The 20,901-nt window shown below is 42.7% G+C and overlaps 1 protein-coding gene across 4 annotated transcripts in view; it reads left to right on the forward strand.

Annotated features, from left to right (window-relative positions):
• The window catches only part of SLC8A1 (solute carrier family 8 member A1), a 344,765-nt gene that overhangs the window by 265,533 nt on the left and 58,331 nt on the right, over positions 1-20,901 (forward strand). For 3 of the 4 annotated variants that reach the window (XM_029231461.1, XM_029231462.1, XM_029231463.1), the window contains 2 exons: positions 8,013-8,143; positions 12,391-12,490. In XM_029231461.1, coding sequence (XP_029087294.1) covers positions 8,013-8,143; positions 12,391-12,490 — 231 coding nt within the window. Of the gene's footprint in view, positions 1-2,812; positions 2,882-8,012; positions 8,144-12,390; positions 12,491-20,901 lie in introns of all 4 variants that reach the window. The other variant, XM_029231460.1, reaches the window with a different exon arrangement.

A 20,901-nucleotide genomic window follows, 5' to 3' on the forward strand; every position in this document is an offset into this window, starting at 1 on the left:
CATCATTTTAACTTATTGAAATCTTTTTGGAAATATTCTGATTCTATCACCCAGTAAGTTAATGATCCTTGTGAGCTTTGAGGAAGGTAGAAATTTGGCAAGCCAGTCTTCATGGCTTCCTTGAAGTAATTAAAAAAAAAAAAAGTCAACCATTTGAGGAATAGTATAGTATCTACAGCTCCCTCAGCCCTATGCAGCCTGATAATGAGACCTTAACTAAAAACCTTTAGTGGTAGAATGCCTTGTTAAAACGCATTTATGTGTTTGGATAGCTTCCTGTTTTATCATTGAATATGTCAGGAGTTTGCTTTTAGGGCCTTCCTTCCATTGAAACATCTTCCTTTTTAGTAACTAGGTAATGGGACCCTAATTTTCTTTTCTCAGAAATTGTTCGTTTCAAGTTCTAGAATACCCCACCAGTAACGTCCAACATTTTCTGTCTCGGACACGTCACGCATCCAAGAGGACAGAATCACTTCTTTCAAAGGTTTTCTATTATTTCATGTACTTCATTAAGCTCTTTCTTATAGCTTGAACCTTAATCTTCAATAGCAATTTTTCTCTTTTACCACCTCTTCCCAAAACCTGAAATTGATGCAGTTAAAATGAGAGAAAGTTGCAGAACCCTCTGGGAATTTCCACATTGGCCTGTTCCTCTCACTTTACATGATCCTTCTTCTCCAGAACCAGGCCAGAGTGCCTGGGATCCACTCTCTATAGATGCCTCTGGGGAAAGTTCTAAAATTTAGGTCTACACAGTGAAAACCAGCTGTAAGCCCTGGAGAGCTTTTCTTTGAAGTCAGTTTGAGGCTTTGAAGTCAACGCTTTGAGACGCAGGGGCAGTAAAGGAAAATTAATCTAACTCTTGGACTTTGCCTGCAGCTTTTATGCAGTCTTGTGCAGCTAAGTGTGAAAATCTAAAGTTGAAGCAGGATATATGGAAATCGAAAAAGTCATTTGGTCCACAACCCAGTACCTCTATTTCAGAGGTGTCATTAGTGATGGACATTAAATGCTGGAGGTGCTTTTGGAATTTGCAAATCTTCACCTGTTGCTCTCAGACTTTGCCTCATTGAAAGGCCCTTGTTGGGACCTGTGATGTAATTCCCCCTTGACCCTCCAGGCACATAACATGATAACCCCCTATACATTATAGCTCATTAGAATTTGGAAAGTATTTCTTATTCATTATATCATTTAATCCTCAACCTTATGGAATAAGATCTTTTGTTCTCACTTATAGGAGAAGAAATGAAGGTTCAAAGATGATCAGTCTACTCCAGTCACCCATCCAGGGCTCAGAGCCCGGCCCTCTAACTTTAAGTCCAAGGCCATGTGATGACTACTTTAACCCAGCACTTTTAGCTCCTTTCTCCCAACTTGTATATTCCTACCTGCATCTCAATCCCTTTTCGATCCAAAGCCTCGCTATGTCTCTGAAATGCCATCAGTATGAATTTCAGTCAAATGAAAAATGAGGAGGACCCCAAAAGGGGGAAACTAGAGTACATTAATTTGGATATTTTTAACAAAATTAAGTATTCTGGCTCAATTTGGAAAGATAGAGGCATGTTTCTGTCCCCAAACAGGCAGCAAAAAAGTTCCCTAATTAATTAAAAGTATGTAACAGTCAGTATACCTTTTTAAAAGTTACTCTTCCCGGGGCTTCCCTGGTGGCGCAGTGGTTGAGAGTCCGCCTGCCAATGCAGGGGACACGGGTTCGTGCCCCGGTCCGGGAAGATCCCACATGCCGCGGAGCGGCTGGGCCCGTGAGCCATGGCCGCTGAGCCTGCACGTCCGGAGCCTGTGCTCCGCAGCGGGAGAGGCCACAACAGTGAGAGGCCCGCGTACCGCAAAAAAAGAAAAATAATAATAATAAATAAAAGTTACTCTTCCAATCATATTACACTCATCACGTGAGTCTTCATAATGCACATGGCTTTTTAAGGAAGCCAAGCTATGAAAATTCCGACAGTTAAACACACTTTAGTCACTCCAGTATATAGGTTAGAGAAACAAATCCCCTTCAAGTTTGCCTTCGTTGTACAATTGAGAAAACTGAATCCCAGAGAAAAGAAACACCTTGCCCAAGTTTAGATGGAAAGCATATGGCAGAATTTGCAGAATCCCAATCTCATGATTCCAGGTCAGTTCCAGGATCTCTTGGTAGAAGCGAAAAGCAGGTAGTCAGTTGAACCAGGAGTTTCATGAAAACCCTAAACTAGGTAATCCAGCCAGTCACTGTGACAATGGTGAACCCTTGTAAAACCTGCCAGTGTGTACAACCTTCTCCCATTCAGACTGCCAAGGAAACAAATAAGCATGTTCCCTGATGTTATGTTCCTTGACCCTCACACAGACCTGTGATATGGACAGAGCAGGCACTATTATCTCCATTTCACACATGGGGTAACTGGAGAAATGGCCTACTTAAGGCCATGTTGTTGGCACCACGAGGCTACCTGTCATCACACCGAGTGCCTTTCATTGTTCCGTGATGCCTCTGGAAGCAGGAACTTGACGGGCATGGATACTCCATCTCAGACACCTGCAGGAATCTGGCTGCACCCCTGCTGTGGGGTGTGTGCTTTATTCACACAATCTGATTGGACTCCTAGAACACCTGCCCCATTTATTTACTTGCTCACTTCTTCAACCTACATAACAGTGACCTCTGACCACTCAGTCCCCAAACTAACATTGCTTGCACTGGGTGCATCTGGGCGTGACATTCAGCTTACTAATTCCACAAAGCTCTTCTGGCAAACCAGTGCAATCCAGTCTGCTGACTTTCTGCCTGTCCTTTTGCCAGGCCAACCTGTCTTCAGGAAAGTTCATGCTAGAGAACATCCGATCCCCTCTACTATAATCACCATCACAGGTACTCATTTCATCACGGTCCTTGAAAACCACAGTTTAATTGCCTTCAAGGGTTCTTTCGGTCTTTCGACATTAAAGTGACACAATTCACCCCCATTACCTCTAAAGCATTGCTACACAATGCCGTGGCTTCTCTGCAGTTGGGGGTATGATGAGTCAGCAACAAGACACCACATCGGCCCAGGACGGGACGCATGGTGGAGGGGGAAGCATGGGCCTATAGAGAAGATTGAGTCCAGTAGCCTCTCAAGTTTCAGTATACTCCAGATGTCTTGCAAATCTCGCTTCTTCAACATGGGTCTTTCATTGCAAATGTCATGAAATGTCTTTAAAAGCAAGCTGTCTCTCTTCCCAGAGTCTGCCTTTCCTTCCGCCAGGCAACATGATGTTAGCCAAATATGCACAGATGACAGTACATCTGTGGGGTTTCTCCAGAGGGGAACATTGACAGGGTGACTAAAGGATGACAAAGCTATCCCAGATCGACTGTAGGATTAGAGCCCGGGTGTGAGCCCCTTGCCTTAAGTTACCAAGACTCTGGATAAGGACACGGATACTCACTCTTCAGTTGTCACCATCGCCCATCGCTGGTCATGGCTGCAGAAACACTTCTGCCTGCCGCAGTAAGACTTTGCTCGTTCTCGCATCCCACACCCCCATTCAGTAATCATGCAGCCCTGACTGCAGAGTTGTTCCAGAATATTCCTCATGGAAATAAAGTACCAGTCTCTTTAGGTTCTAATCAAACAGACCAGCCAGGTGCTGAAAAAGAGATCTCCGCTCTCAGACGTGTCAACACAGATCTGAGTGAAGGATTAAAATAACCACAAGCAAATTGTCCCACCACTGGCCTTGTACCCATTTCCAAATTTTACATTGTTTGTTGAGACAAAAAATTGCAAATGCATTCAAGAATATCCACAGTAGCTCCTCGGGTGCAGATCTCCATGTGGGTTGTATTGTTTTCTAATAGAGATTCGTGTTCTCAGCCCTTCATCTCCTACGGTGATGAGGCTTCAAAATGCAGCCTGATCAAGAAAGCATTAACAGCAGCTTTTTCATAATTCTGCTTTTCCCAGATCCCTGGTACCTATTAGCTATTGTGATGTGTCATTTGCAAAATCAATTACTCAGGGGAAGGGAGGACCCCTACCAATGATTTCATCACAGCATTGTTTTCTGTCCTGTCAATACTGATTTTAACCATGGCCGTTAATTATGCATTTGATCTTTAAGTTGGGTTGGTTGGTTAAGACCATGATGTTATATAATTTATTATCAACTTCTCAATAAAATATGATGAGTTTAAAAATATGTACATATATATGTACATATACAGATAAACAGGATTACACAGAGAATTTCCTCTACCTGAGAAGCAGAACTAAAAGCACAGCATATGCATAAATAAGGAAATGAGACTGACTTGGCCACAGTAAAATGAACTGCATCTGATCCAGCACTCAAAGTGAAAAAAAAATAGGTGATCAAAAAATGTGCCGTTAAACGATTTCCTATTCGATAAAAGATACCTAAAGAGAAGTCACTTTAAAAAAATAAGCTTAGCTCTCTTCTTTGCCAGTTTCAAAAATCTGGATCACAAATACTAATTTATCTGTATCATTATAGAGCAATAAAAGGATTTATCCAGCTGTCTTCTCTCAGTTACATATAAGTATAATTATCTCTTAAATGTTCACGATGTTTATTAAGTGAAAATATCCCTGACCCTACCATGACACTAGGCCTTTGTGCTTTGACTTCTTTCTGCCTGGAATGCCCCTCCTTCCTCTACTACCTCCTAGCCAGCCTTCCCACCACCTTCACCTGGCAAGCTCCTATACATGCTTCAAGGCCAATTTCAAATATCTCCTCTTTCCTGAAGCCTTCCCTGACTCCTTTGGTCAGAGGGAGCTACTCCCTGACCCTGGACCTTCAGCCCCTACCTTGCTGTACTAGAAGTTGTCCCATCTATATGCCTCACTTCCCACTAGACCATGAGTTCCTGGAAAAAGAGGCGGGGTGGGAGGGGCCTCAGTATGCTGACATAGTGTAGGAGTGCAATGACGTGTGAAATGAACAAATGGTCTTTACTATATGCATAGAGCAAAGAAGAGGCTTGTCTAACAGTGAGTTGGACAGTCACATGACAAATACTTATTGGGCACCTACTACTTTCCATACATAGTAATAGGCTCTGAGGGATATGAGGAAAATCCAAAGAGCAATGAGACATATTGTTCTATCTTGGTAAGTTTACACGTTGGATATCTGTATGTAAAGGTAGTTTAAATATTAAAAAGTAGTATATTAGAAGTGTCCACGTTTAATATGTACACACAACAAATATTCAGAATTTAAAGTTAGAGTGGTCATTCCTAAATAGGTCAATTGAGGGATATTTCATGCGAGAAGAGGTAGGGTTTTGAAAGGTAAGTAGGATTTAGCTAGATGAAAATGGGGAAGGTTTTCCAGATGGGTAGACAGTGGAATAAAGTGTGGCATTAAATTCAAGTCTAGCTTGGAGCAAGAATGTAGAAAGTGATAGAAACAAGGTTCCTGCTTTTCTTTAGGTTAGTATGAAATCTGTTAAGACATTAATTCCTAAAATTTTGTTCTTTCGCATACCTCTTTTACAATATTTCCTTAGGCCGCATACCAACTATGCTATTATTTACTTCATGCAATTTTTTGCCTCATGTTTTTACTTCACTAGATTTGCTTAAAAAAAAAAAACTTTAAGTTACTAACACTAATAGAAAGCTAGTATTTATCACATAGAGAAAGTAAGGTTAAAATTTTTAGAATGAAAAAAGTTATTACTTCTAGCTCAATGCAGTCAAATGCTCTATGCCTGAAAACTATTTTCTCTTCCATAAATGGTAGAAACCCTAATGTCAAGAACTAGTTACCAAACTTCTTCATCATAAGGACTAAAGGAGGATTAAAAAGGGAATAACCTTTTCACTCACTATGTGATTTGGTTTCATTTACTACCATGTCCATTCATTTAATACCATGTTCCAAATCATTTCATTTTGTGAAATGCAGCTTTCAACAATGCCACCGCATCACCTTTCTTTCATAATTTCTCTATTCTTTTTACCTAAATTGACTTGAATGCCATTAAAAGCAACTTCCCATTTATAAGTAAACTATTAAAAGGGGGACATAATAAATATTCTCCCCCAAATGGCTTTGTAATTCAAATTAAAATCTAAGTTGTAATAGTTTTTCTTCTGGAAAAATAATTCTTATTTGACTAAGTCTCCAAAATATCCATGTTCAGCCAGGGTTATGAACAAAGACACTAATATAACCTGCTCCTACGAAAACTCTAATAACATTTTCCTGGGCTTAAGATCAGAAAGCAGTGGGAATCAAAATATGATTGGTTTGAGCATTGGATAAATGGGACTTCACATACCTCAGCTCACCCCCTTGACTCTACACACTTAATTTCAAGGGCAAATCATGGGGACACCAATCAAAAACCTTTGCCTTCCCTTGGGTCATAACTTCCCAAGCCTACTCTGAGAAATATTATAACTTTTACCATTAAAAGTAATCTACTTGCACCTCTCTTTTGCATCTGCTAACACTTAGCAGACTTTGGCTAGTCCAAAATCTCTTATTTTTAGTCTTCTTCGAATTTCTTTGGGGCCCTGTAATTACTGGGGGTAGGAAAGCAGATTCTGAAATATATTTTTAGGAAGACACTATTGAATACATAATAAAGAATTCTTTGATATGCTACCTTCTGCTTTTGCCTTTTGCTTGGTTTTGACACTTCGTATGTAAAATGCTAGCAGTGCCTCTAGCCCAACTGCTCCATGGCTCAGTAATCAACAACTGGCCTAGGAACTAGTCTTCTGCATCATTTGCTAGAGCATCAAATGAAGCCACCAAGGCAGGGTCCCTCAGCAGAGGGAAGCCATGTATGGGTGGGATGAGATGGGAGATGTGGACTCCTGCAATAGTTGATGCCTAAATGCAAAAGGCAAGGAGCCTGGGCTAGAAGTCCCTCCCTTCCTCATCTCTCCTCAGTCAACAGGCTCCCGTTGCAGGCAGTTTGCCTGGAAGGCTCTAGAAGCAAGGGCGTCAGGGCTGTGGTCTTTCTGTACCACCAAGACTACTTCCTTGGAGATGAGGTCCATTCAGCTTGACTGTGAGGGGAAGTGGCCTGTCTTGTTCCAGCATCGTGAGCCTGAGGACAGGAGGCTGAGTGGTTACAGGAGTACTGTTTGTCCTTCACATGTGCGTGGCCTTTTCAGTCTGGGATTTATCCTAATGACCTTCACACAGAGAGGACCCAACTGTGAGCTCCCCCTCATTAATGGACTCTCAAGTCCATTAGCATTTTCTGAGCACCCACTAGCCTCTCCTGGATTGTAAGCTACATGGTGGTTCCGGAAATAATCATGCCCCCATGGTGAGTAAGTATGAATTTCCCAAAGGCCTCACCCTCGCTCTCCCTGTTTCCTTTAACGTTAACATGGTCAGGGTCCTCCCAACCCATCTCAGCTTTGCACCAGAGGGAGGCAGCTCTGGAGCGCAGGTGTCTTACTGACCCGTGGAATTCGTGGATGTTTTGCTTCTTAACTTGCAGCAGGGGCTCTTGGCAAGTGAGAGGCTAAGATCAGAATTTCCCATCTATCGTCTCTTTGGCCCTGGGCCATTTTCTTTGCCTCTAGAAAGTGGAGAAGAGGAGGCCAGAGTTACATTCCTTGAGTCGCTCTGGAACTTTAATTTTGTTTCCTCTTGGTCATGTGCTAAAAGGATGTGTACAGACAGCCAGGTGAGCCAGTGTCCCAGGGGACAGCTGGGTGATTCCCTCAACGCAGACAACATGTGGACAGAGTCTTTACCAGTGACATGGCCCTATAAGTTGCTCTTCTTGATCTGCCCTTTGGCAGGTGCTTAGGTTGTGGGATATTATGATCACTTGCCGTCAGAGTGATCACTGCCCCACACAACAAGCGTCTGTCTCCCCTCCAGCCTTACGGCACCACCCCAGGGGCTTTCAGTAGGTCATCAGGGCTTCCTTCCTTCTTGGTTTTCTTGTAGCAGGATCCAGGGATTTCCAAATAAATTTGAATGCGTTCTCACTCTCTTGCCCTTCCCTTTCACAGAGGAATATGATGACAAGCAGCCGCTGACCAGCAAAGAAGAGGAGGAGAGGCGCATTGCAGAAATGGGGCGTCCCATTCTGGGAGAGCACACCAGGCTGGAAGTGATCATTGAAGAATCCTATGAGTTCAAGGTACGCGCACCAGCATTGCCCACCAGGGAGGCCAGGCCCATCTCTGCACCAAGACGGTTCATAGCGTCTGTCTATGCTGTACGAGAGGCAGATGTAATTTCAGGAACTGGCTCGTTGATGGAGAGGCCTTTAGAGCAGAAATGGGATTCGCGAGTTGCTAGGGAAACAAGAGATCCTATAAACTAAACGGTGTAAGAACCAGGGTCTGGTGGGTGGCACACATCACTGTGCAAGGTCAGAGGCACCCTAAAGGGAGGGCTTTGGATAGCAAGGAAGAGGCAAAGATGGATTCCAAGAGACTGTTATGTGTGGAAGAAACGGTGCTTTGTTTGAAAAAGCTAATCAATCTAGTAGAAGCAAAGGCTTGACACTGCTGAAAATGAGGCTTTTGTTTTGGAGGAAGGATGGTAAGCTTTCCCTGTGGAACATGCCATTGACGAGCTCTCGTATATCATGTAGTCACCTTCTTAAGATCTTAGGACACTTGAGCACAATCAACAAACTGAAGGCAGAGTGCCCGTAACTGGAGGGTTTATAACTGGGCTGATGAAATTGGATTTCCAGGTCTCTAGATGAGGAAAGTCATTTTTCAGAAGGTAAGCAGATGGGCCTTAGGATGAGCTTAGGACTTTGAAATGAACCTTTTGGACCACCCTTAGCTGCTCCCTCGGCCCCTGCCCCAGCTCCCATCCCTTTTCACTCACGTGGTCCTCACACCTAGAAGCCCCCGGGAGAGCCGCACCTGCATTCTGTAGTGGGACATGAAAAGGAGCAGCCTCTCTCTGGTTTTCCCGAACGACAAGCCAGAGCACAGCAGCATTTTCCCCACTTATTTTTTTTAAAGCAGATTCTGCTCCTGTTTGGAAAACCAGAATGAAAATTCCCAAAGGGAGAATCAGGTCACCAACCTAAAAGCCTCAGGATCATATCTGGAGTTTTCACAGTAGTGGCTTCTTTACCTTTTGCTGGGCCCGTTCAGTATTTTTCTAATTTAGTTCACAAATGAAGGTGCCTGAGAGGTGACAGGTGGAAAGAAAAATGTCTTTGCAAATTAAAGTGGCATTTAAAAGATAAACAACACAATTAAACTTTCCCCTTCAGGCCACTGTGGATGTATGTGTTAACTCCTCTCATTCATTCCCACAGAAAGAAAGAGCAGGGCAGACCCTGGGACTAGTGCTTTCTAGGCAGACCCCCACCATCAGAGCCCACCTGGCGTTTCATCCAGAACCTGGCTCGCTGCACACACTTGACTGGTATATGCACAAGTTCCCTGAGATTCCTGAGGCACGGATATCTGAGACTGTCCATTTCTGTGGACCAGTCTGTTCCCGTCTCCATCTTCACTCTTCGTCATGCACCCTCTTTTCACCTGGAACCAGAGGGCGTGGTGCCACTTGCAACAACAGAGATTCTACAGCTTGGCATTTTCCGTAAACGCTTGTCCCCCACCCCTCCCAGGACTCTCATGGGGAATGATTGTATGCCCTCTTCCCCACGGGACCACCACGAGCACTCCCCTTCCATGCACCCATGACCAGGAAGAGAAATCACGGTCACTTCCTGTAGGAAGGGTATGGCAGGGCACAGTCTTCTAGGCATAAAAGTTTTCTTGTGTCCAAAGCTCTCTCTGGTAACCACTCCAATGATCCGAGCATTTGAAAGTCAACCAAGTCTCTCTCCATAAGTCCAGTTGTTTGGGGTACTTATCTTCCTAGAATATCTTCCATAGACTGTTTTCCTCCCATCTGCTCAAAGTTCATCAGGACAGTTACTGGTAACACTGAAGGGTACCTTGGGGCATGTTTCTGAAGTGCCCTCTAGCATCAATGTTGATTTCATATTATTTGTTTAGGAAATTTTTTCTAGACCATAGCCGTTTTAAAGAAATTGTTCAAAGCCCTCAGAACTGCATTAAAGACCCAAATCTGGCTGATACCCCACAATGTCCGAGTCTGCTTTGCCCACTGGGTTCTTGTTTACTATGTTGTGACCAAGGGCTGGACGTTTCTAACACCCATGCCTGAGAGTGAGGTTAAAACTATTGCTACAGACTAGCACCGTGAAGACCTAATGACTGACATGTAGGAAACCTCCAGGTCAGTGTCCCTGGCAAAGTTCAAGGATCAAATTTCAAATTCCTCCTCTCCTCCTATAGGTCCTCTCCTATTCACTCCTCTCCTCCTATAGGTCAAGAGAGGACACATATGTAAATTAAGTCCAGGGAAGAGCCCAGGCTGTCTCATATTCTGCCAGGGTTATCATGAACTAAAGTTTACAATCTACCCGAGGTTTTATATATATACATTATATATACATATATACATTTTATAATATACATTTTAAGTTTAGTTTATCTTAAAACTTTGTTCTTCAGAGAGATTTTCTGAGGCGAGTCTGTGTTAAACTGTTAGAGCAGTTTCACTCTTCAATTATTTATCCCCCAGTAAGTGGGATTCTCTGCCTTGGCTTTAGAGTAAAGAGGGCTTCCTTGGAGAGACCTGCCCCAAGTTTCCATCACATTTAGGAAAAGTCAAGGTTATTTCTTGTTACATTCTACACGGGGGCTTCCCTGGTGGCACAGTGGTTGAGAGTCCGCCTGCCGATGCAGGGGACACGGGTTCGTGCCCAGGTCCGGGAAGATCCCACATGCCGCGGAGCGGCTGGACCCGTGAGCCATGGCCGCTGAGCCTGCGCGTCCAGAGCCTGTGCTCCACAACGGGAGAGGCCACAACAGTGAGAGGCCCGCGTACCGCAAAAAAAAAAAACAAAAAAAAACAAGAACTTTGAATTGGCATCAACCGAGACACTCAGAGTGCTTGATGAGATTGGCCAAGTCCAGAGAAAAGTCAGATGCTTGTCATGTGCCTCTGCCTATGGCGGCCAAGAGCCCTGATGGTTACAGCTATTATCAGTGGCACTAGCAGTTCTAGACACAAAGCTAGAGGCCGAAACGTCACCACCATAAGGACAAACAATCTAGCAAAGGATGATGTTGAAAATACAGAGTGGGCCAGTTGGAGATGGGCCCTTTCATGTTTATTATCATCTCAGTGTTTCAAGTCAGTTGCAGTGACGGTTGAACTAACACACTTGACATTCTGATGTAGCTTTGGCCTTCTGCACGGGCCCCTGGGATCACATTTTCCTTCCTCCCGGTTAGCTAATAACACGCTCTCTCAACCCTTAGTCAATTCAGGGACACTGCACTAAACATGTACAGATTTTGACCTAAGACACATAATACGTGTTTTCTGACTCTTTGCAATAAGTGGGAATTCGAGGATGCTCTGACAGTAAGGGTGGGGCATGTCGTGGACAAGTCGGTGTGGTCGTCTCTCTGGGAAGAACAGCTCCCCGTTCCGGAAGTGACCCTTCTCCCTGTAATTGCTGTGATTTGTGGTAGCACTTTGGGTGCATCTGCTCACTTAGTTTTCTTGTGAACGCTTGACTGCTTCTGCGGTTCCATGAACTGACATTCATTTGGAAAGCTAAGAGTGCTAATTGTACAGAAGCAAGTGCCTAAACAAGGTCTTAAAGAAAAAGAAAAATAAGAGGCTCAGAGCTAGTAAAGCAGGGGGAGATTCAGTGCAAGGTCATTGCAGTTTGCCCTGAACCATACAAATGGACCGTTTTTGTCTTTTCTTGTTTGCCGCAGGAGTCAGGTGAGATGAATTCTCTACCAGCCACCAGGCTGACAAAACCAGTAGCCAAAGAAAAATCCATTTATTAATGATCATACAGCAGCAGCCTTGAGGCTTTGCTGTCTGGCTGCATTTCATTGATCAACAAAAGTATAGTAAGAACAGGTTTTAGTTTCGTAATCTCTCTGCCGCTTCCAGTTATCCACCGATAGGTAGTGCTGAGCAGGACCTAGGTTAATTCAGTTGCAGACACATACTCTAGATGAAGCCAGGAGAGAAGCAAGTTCATGAAGCGTCCGAGGGGAAGGGATGGGCTTTTGCAACATCCTCAGTTGTAACCGGTGAGGCTCTTCTTCCTTGGCTATTAGGCAGTGAAGGAGGCTTGTATTTGCTATGAAGAAGTTTCCATTTCAGGATGTTTCCAAGAAAGGACGATGCTTGTTTGCATAATCGTAACAGCGTTTGATGTCAATACTGTTGCTCTGAGCCTAACACCTGCTACCCTTTAGATAACTCGGGGGTTTTAAAATCATCAAGGTCTGAGATTTCCCGAGGCCTTAACCAACCCGACAATTATTTTCTGATTCTTTTCAACCTCTCTAGAGTACCGTGGACAAACTTATTAAGAAGACAAACCTAGCCCTCGTGGTTGGAACAAACAGCTGGAGAGAGCAGTTTATCGAAGCGATCACTGTCAGTGCTGGTGAGTGCTTTTCTCTGCATATTATAAATGATAATGTCCCAAGCTTTCTTTTCCTGCCGTCACCACTTGGTCTAGGTCAAAGCACCAAAGACTCTCCATGATAAAATTAAAAGAGAAATAAATGTATTTGTAATGTATATGCACATTTTGGGGACGAATTTAGACTTTCTAAGATGAAGCAAATGTCTTCAAACAGGACATCCTTCTCTGTCTACATTGCGTCTTTCTCTCTGGAAATAGACAAGATAAATTTAAAGCCTACTGTGTCTCTTACTCGTGGATAGCCAATCACAGAGTTTTATCTGGAAAATTCCCTGAGAGCAGGAGAAGTGACGAAGTGCAGGTCAGAAAGGAACCATCAAAATCATAGGTGGGACAGGGTGACCTTAAGACACTTCACCACCATCATCTACATCATTTTTCACTCTCTTCAACAACATCTAACAAATAAGTGTTTGCAATGGCTCTGGAAGTGAAAATAGAATCACATTCTGTTTCTTCCTATACAAGCAAAGTGCAGAGTTTTATTTAGGAAGATCCTATAAAATGAAGAGGGTTGCAAACTCAAGGAGCCAGACACTTGAGGAAATTAAATTCAGAAAGAAGTATCCCTTTTCTGTGTCACCAAACCTTGTCCACTCTCTGTGTGATTGTAAAAAGGCGGAGGAAAGCCCCTTTCAACGATTCAGGAAAGCAACACTCTCATGGGATTTTCTGGTTTTCAGTTCTTCTGTTTTATTTCCACTGGTTCTTTCTCTTTAAAGATCACCGCAGGCTCATTTTCTACTCTTGCAGCTAATGAATAAAACTAGAATTTTCTAACTAGTGTTTCCCAGACTGGAAAATATGGAAACAGTGTCACTAGCGGTTGGGTCATGACTTCTAACACAACCCCCTCTTTCCAATCTGCCACAGAATAATTTGACAGATCTCCCAAGTACTGTGGGAACAGAGGGTGATAAAAAACGTTTGTGCCTGTTTATTATTAGTGCTGTTAATAATCACACTTTGGTTTCTTGCAATAGAGTATACAGTGGAAATTTATGAACAGTAAATGATGAGTAATTGCTTAGGGGAGTAGATTTGAAATGTACACATAAGTTCCAATGGAGGTGGGGACTCCGTGTCTCAGTCCTTTTGGACTGCTATGACAAAATACCACAGACTGGGTGACTTGTAAACTACAGAAACTTATTTCTGGCAGTTCTAAAGGCTGGAAGTCCAAGATGAAGGCCCTGGTAGATTTGGCGCCTGGTGAGAGCCTGCTTCCTGTCTCATAAGCTTCTCACTCTGTCCCCACATAGGGGAAGGGATGAGGGAGCTCTCCAAGGTCTCTTTTATAAGGGCATTAATCCCATTGATGAGGACTTTGCCCTCATGATCTAAGCATCTTCCAAAGGCCCCACCTCTATATAACCATCATATTGAGAATTAGGTTTCAACATATGAATTTGGGAGGGACACAAATATTCAGTCTATAGTACTCCCTCATTATGGCTTGTATTTTTTCTATAAATCTAAGATTAATACCTGAGGCGTGAGCTATATTCCTTCTTCGTAGAGAGAACAAAAACTAAAGGGACAAAGATAACTTGAATAAGAAACTGTTGACAAGGCCAGTGGTAGAAAATATTAAAAAATAACCAGGGCTTCCCTTGTGGCGTGGTGGTTGGGAGCCCGCCTGCCGATGCCGGGGACGCGGGTTCGTGCCCCGATCCGGGAGGATCCCACATGCCACGGAGCGGCTGGGCCTGTGAGCCACGGCCGCTGAGCCTGCGCGTCCAGAGCCTGTGCTCCACAACGGGAGAGGCCACAGCAGTGAGAGGCCCGCGTACTGCAAAAAAAAAAAAAAAAAAACAAATTATTTTATGGGCCTTGACATACTAGAATTGAAACACTAAAAGCAGCACAAGCCTTAACAGACCATTTCTAATAGTTTCCAGGTTTCCTTTGACTGCAGATATATGAGTATTTGTATGATGGTCACGAGCTGGACCTCATTCATTCATTTTTCTATATGTCAATCATTCATTGCTCTTGCTGAGAAGGATATGGCAGTGAATGAAAAAGACAAATAACCCTGCATGAAGCTTACCATCTAATTGCAGGAGACAGCAAATAAGTAAAATAAGCAAGAAGTCAAATAAGGTGTCTGTACGATGGTGAGCTAGTCATGGAGAACAACAAAGCCATGGAGGGAGACAGGAAGTGTGCATAGAGGCTGCATTGGATGGTAGCCAAAAAGACGCCATCCATAGACACGTCGTTGCTGAATTTGCTTTTCTAGCCGTGGAGTGGTTTGTGTTGGTTCATTCACACATTTTTATAACTTTCAGGGACCAAGGTAAACATTTTATGTCCAGTCTATGGCAATGGAAAAGGGTGGTTTTAAACAGCAAGAGTGATTATGCTACAAACAAAGTTGTGTATTTGCTCCTGGTTAGAATAGGTATACAGAGAAACAACTCTAAAGATGCTAAGACGTTCTTACTTTAAAGGGGAAGATTTTGGTTGGCCAGTACTTTCTTATGTTGAATCAAATGCTCTCGAAATCTCATGAGGTCAGTATTATGATCATCCTGACCTTCTGGAGGAAGAATCTGAGCCTCAGCAAGGCAACTTGCCTTTGGAAGGTATAGCCCAGAGCCCTGATCTACCAAATACTAGTCCAATGTGCTGTCCACTGCCCTTAAGAGCGAGACATTTCCAAGTGAGGAAAATTGCTCCTCCCATCTGGCTCATGGAGTGACGCTGGCCTTGTCACCTCTCCTGGTGCCATGGTTTCAGCACTTACATGATGGGAGTAACTCCCACTCAGATCCTTTGAAGAACGGTTCATGAATGAAATGCCAAACCTCTCAAAGGTTCTTATTGATCATGCAATATATTCTGTTTTATGTTTCTAAGTGACTGCTTGGGAACAAGACAAAATGGCTCAGAAATTTGCAGGCTGCTGGGTAAAATTGATCTTCTTTACAATTTTGAGACAAAATATCAGAGAAGCAAACCCATAGCTTATAGCCATTAAATTACATGAAGGGCAGTTAGGAAGCTTAGTTGTTGTCATTACGATTAAATTTAAGTCTCTAAAGAATGTTACTATTCTTGGGTTTTTAAGTAGACAATACAATTTGTAAAGCAGTATTTCTTGAAAACAGACTTTCATTGGATTTTAAGATTTCATGGCTAAATAGTTGAGAATCAGAAAGAGTTGCCTTATTAAAAATGTTAAATTGCTTTTAAATGTCTCTACTGGGAGGCTTTTTCCTGTGCAATTTTCTGTGCAAAATTGAGACGATCTATCTTGCTAAGCAAAAGTAATAATTTTATAAATAGGATTTTGCTTCTGTTTCCCACTGATTATATTTAAGCTAATTTCAAGGTAACCCCCTGGCTGTCTTTTGGTCCTCCTGTCTTCTCTGAATTTCATAGCTCAGTCCCTGGGCCTCCTATGACCATAATGTTTCTGTAAACCAAGTTCTTATAGTTCAATATTTGAAGAGTTAAAGGACTTACGAGACTCAAGGGATTAGGAAGGGATTATATAGTCATGTCCTGGCAGTTCTCCTTCTGTCTTTCCCTGCGTAGAATACCAGGAGCGGTAGCCTGCAGCAGTGAAATGCCTGTCAGAAATTTACAAGGCAAGTCTAGTACCATCAGGTGCTTTTTTTTTTTTTTTTTTGCGGTACGCGGGCCTCTCACTGTTGTGGCCTCTCCCGTTGCGGAGCACAGGCTCCGGACGCGCAGGCTCAGCGGCCATGGCTCACGGGCGCAGCCGCTCCGTGCCATGTGGGATCTTCCCGGACCGGGGCACGAACCCGCGTCCCCTGCATCGGCAGGCGAACCCTCATCCACTGCGCCACCAGGGAAGCCCAATCGGGTGCTTTAAGATGTGGCAGCCGATGTATTTCCAAGGGAAGCCAGCACTCACTGTGTGTCTGGTTTGAATTTCCCCCAGTGCCGCCATCTTTCTAGTGTCTCGGCTAGGGCAGAATGGAGGGTTGGCTTTAAGAAACTGTGGACCAGCTGGGCTACGAGGGAGAAACAGATGTTTCAGGGAAGAGGGCAAAGGTTAGCTGGGTAAAGAGAACCAGGATGCCAGTGCCCGTTCCACAGCCAGCACACTGTTGTTCTTTCCAGCAGCCTTGGGCGGTGGTGAGGTGAAGGACAGAGTGATGGCAAGCCTGGCTTTGGAGTAAGATGTGGATTTGTGTCCCAGACCTCCAAAAACTCCCTGGGTGACTCTAGGCAGATTCCTTCCCCTCTAAATCTCAGTCCCCTCGTGTGTAAAGTGGAGAAAACTGTTCCTCACTCATGGAGTTGCTATAAGGATTGATCAAGGCAACGCGTATTTTCACAAGGACTGTCTGTGCATTGGGATAGCACAGTTGGTTATTTGAGAGGCAAACTTCTTGAATATTCTACGATAAAATAGAACCAAATTTTGTGGAAAGGCAGTCAGTTCAGTTTAATTACTAAAAAGGCTAGGTGACTAAAAACACTGGTTGACCTTTTTGTTTTGTAGTATTACACATGCCATTTGATAGATAAGGAGAGTGAGATTCAGGAAAACAATGTGAGGACTTGGCCAAGATGCCAAAGCTGGTGAACATCAGCGCTGGGGTACATATCAGCCTGGGATTCTCTTCTGGGTGAAAAGTGCGCTCACTCGCTGTGCCTGAGTCCTGTGCACACACACACGTGCACACACACACACATAGAACACCTGTATACATACATACGCAGATGCATGCAGACATGTATGTGTGCATACATGCAGGTACACAGAACACAGGCACAGAGGCAGGCACCTTATATGGCCTGTATCTTTATGCATTTGCATAACTGAGCTGCAGATTGACATATGAAGGGTTTTTCTTCCCCTTAATATTTGTTAAATCTCCCTAAGCCCAGCTCATGTTTCCTTCAGGGAAGGCACCAGTCAATTCTCTAAAGAACAGAGGGAAATGTTTGTTTCCCTAGGTGCATCTATAGTCTTCTCCTGCCTAGTAATTGGTGACATTCTTTCAAGAACATCATCACACTGCCCTCTCTTTTACCTGATCATTCTAAGTATCCCGCATTAAGGCTTTTTCTCAAATCCTTTTACTTTTGACATCGATTTTGCATATCTGATATAATATCTGTTGGACTTCTCATAATGAAGGAACACTCAAAAGTGGCCCAAAAAAAAGCCTTTTTGTAGTCTTGATTCTGTCTCTTGTCAACTGTATAACTTGACAAAGTATTTAATCTTTCCGAATTTGAGTGTCACCATCAGTAAAATGAGAGGGTTGGACCAGGCGAGTTCTAAGAAACCAGCCAGTATAGAACTTTGGGAGCTCTGTGGATGTCAGCTGTATTTGTACAGCAGCCCCGATGGCATCATGTTTCATGGACCACCTGATTCTGAGCAATGGAAAAAAAAAAATACACTCTGCTCACCTTCCTGGCTTGCTTATATTAAATGTTCAGCATAATAGCAGCATGCAATTCACATCTATTCTCCTAGAAGGAAAGGGATGAGAAGATAGTCTTCCATTGTAAAAAAAGAAATGAAGTGAGAGGACGATTCGAATATTTCTAATTTTCTTCCTGCTTGGTAATTGGAGCCCAGAAATCCCTGTGGAATCCTTGACAGAAGAAGGGTAGACATTCAACAGGAGGCCAGGATCTTAGACGTGACTGGCCTGTCCACCCTCACTACACTTCACAATAGATTAAAATCAGAGACACCGACACCAGCTAAATAAACAGGTGGAGTGGGTGCGGTCTCCTGAGTCTACCATTCCAGTCTGGAGACTAGCTCAGTTTGGGGGATGCTTCTGTCATCGGTCTTTCATCCATGCATGTTATGTAGAGTAATAAGTGCTCTCAGATAAACTGAATTATTTAATAGCAAAAACTGTCACCTCAATGGTGCCCATGAACAATAATTCACTTTGACAATCCTGTCAACCTGAAGACTGGTCCACTGCCCAAGTCCTAAATAACAAATAATAAAAATGGTACCTCCAGTGAGTTTCAAGGGGTTGCCGTGCCATCTGGTCTAAGCAGGAATCTTTCTAGGATCCATTATCAAACATCATTACTATGGAGACACTCTCATTACTTAATGTGTAAACCCCTGGGTCATACGGAAATCCCATTTAAGCAGCTGAAAAAAAATCCTGCTAGGTCAGGTTTGACACAGACTTCATGTGACTTTGAGAAAATCAGAAAAACAAAGAGGGAAGAGGGTGTTAGGGATTTGGGAGTTTTCATTTTTGTCCTGTTTCTTGTGTGACTATAAAGATTCTTAATTATCCTTTATGTAAAAATAGAAATTGACTGAGGTTCATGAAAAAAGCTGAGGTTTCCTGAGAAATGGTAGGTACAGTTACCTCTAAGGAAGTTGGTCCAAAACCTATGTATAAAATTTCAGCCCACTTTCTGCTTAAATAATGTTACCATTTATTGCTTGTCTACTATGTCAATGAAAATAATCAATAAACAATCTATAACAAAAATAGAAAAGAGTTTTATTTGAGCCAAACTGAAGACTATAGCCTGCAAGACAGCTTCCCAGATTACTCTGAGAAGCTGCTCCTGAGAAGCATGTTTTTCAGCACAGTCTTATATCTCGTCAGAACAAAGAACATTATACAAGTCAGGGATACATTTCTTCAAGGTTTCAAGAAAAAAAAAGACAACAGACCAGCATGTGCTCAGCAAGTCAATATGGCCTTGGCACCTGGGAAGAGAGTCTTGTCATCCAAGGAGGACCAGCATTGGAGTTCCAGGAAGGGAGGCATTTAGGTTTTATTTTTAACATGGACATTCTTTACTTCTGGTCAATGTGCCCTTTTCTTTAATAATTAAATCAGATATACAATGTGTGTTTGATGGGCCACAAACAGGTTAGGGCATTGGAATGGAGGACCTCTGTTTTTGGAACATGGAAGTACTAAAGGGTCCTCTGAAGGACCTTTCATTTTCAGCAATACATGTCGACTTACTCTCAATGGCACTGCTATTTGAAATTTAGAGCTCTGGCTTTAATCCAATGAAACATCTGCCTTAGAGTACATATTAGATAAACTGGGTAATTACACCAACTGGGCCAGAGCTCATTAAAGAGATCTAATGCTTAAGACACACTGTCTAATGGTCACGTTAAATTCAGTAGCTGCTCTTCCTTGCTTTGAATTAGATATCAGGAAAGTAAAGCTTCTTTAACTTTTTATCAGAGCCTCTATCAAAACTGCTCTCACTGGATTATAAATTAATAATTTTAATTTTTACCTTTAAAGTATAATATTTGAAAAGTATTTTTATCTTTCCTTAGAGTTATTATTCAAGATGTCCCTTACTATAGTTAAAGAAAACATGATAGGGCTTCCCTGGTGACGCAGTGGTTGAGAGTCCGCCTGCCAATGCAGGGGACACGGGTTCGTGCCCTGGTCCGGGAAGATCCCACATGCCGCAGAGCGGCTGGGCCCGTGAGCCATGGCTGCTGAGCCTGCGCGTCCGGAGCCTGTGCTCCGCAACAGGAGAGGCCACAACAGTGAGAGGCCCGCGTACCGCAAAAAAAAAAAAAAAGAAAGAAAGAAAACATGATAAATTCCTACTTTAGTTTAAAGAAAAGGAGTTTTGTTTTTTTCAGCACATTAATTTTTTTCAGTGTTTTCCTATTTGCTTTGACCATCAGAAAGCTTAGTCAATTTTTTTTGTCCAAGTATTCAATATTCACTCAACTTACGTGTCTGAAAGTGTCCTTTATTTCTGCTTTCTTCAGATATTTTTTGGTCCTATTTTATCTTAAAGTAGTTTAACTTTATTAATAGGTACAGATCTGCTCAAGTCCTCTTGGAAGTAGAAAGAGTCTAAATTAAAATACTTTTTTTAACAACAGCAAATCTGTCCTGTTTACCACTATTTCTCTAGTACCCAGGCCAGTGTTTGACAGTGATAAGAATTTGTTGAATAAAGAGTGAATGAATTTAGGTGGGAATCAATGTTTTCCAATCTACATGTAACTGGATTAAAAGCCTGTTTTCCCTATATCATACTGCCATGTCTGATCTAGAAAAAAATCTATATAAACACACACATACCCTCATCCATACATATGCCATATTTCAAAGAGTTTCAGACACATTTAATTCATATATAATATACACAGAACATACAGATATACAAATGCATGTAATTGTACCCATATAATACATTTATTTTTGCATATGCAAATTGGATATGCAAATCCATATTTTAAATTGCATTTTCTGTCAGTTTCCTTAGTGGAATTTGAGTGTTTTTTGGCTGGTTATTATGATCCAAAATGAGAAAGAGGAAAAGCAGAGGGCATGAGTAACAAAGAGGATGACGGTAAGTTCCATAAAGAAACTATTTATGGCAGATATTCTAGGGCC

This window comes from Monodon monoceros, unplaced genomic scaffold (genome assembly GCF_005190385.1).
Source record: "Monodon monoceros isolate NGI ecotype Baffin Bay Population unplaced genomic scaffold, NGI_Narwhal_1 Super_Scaffold_19, whole genome shotgun sequence".
Taxonomy (NCBI): domain Eukaryota; kingdom Metazoa; phylum Chordata; class Mammalia; order Artiodactyla; family Monodontidae; genus Monodon; species Monodon monoceros.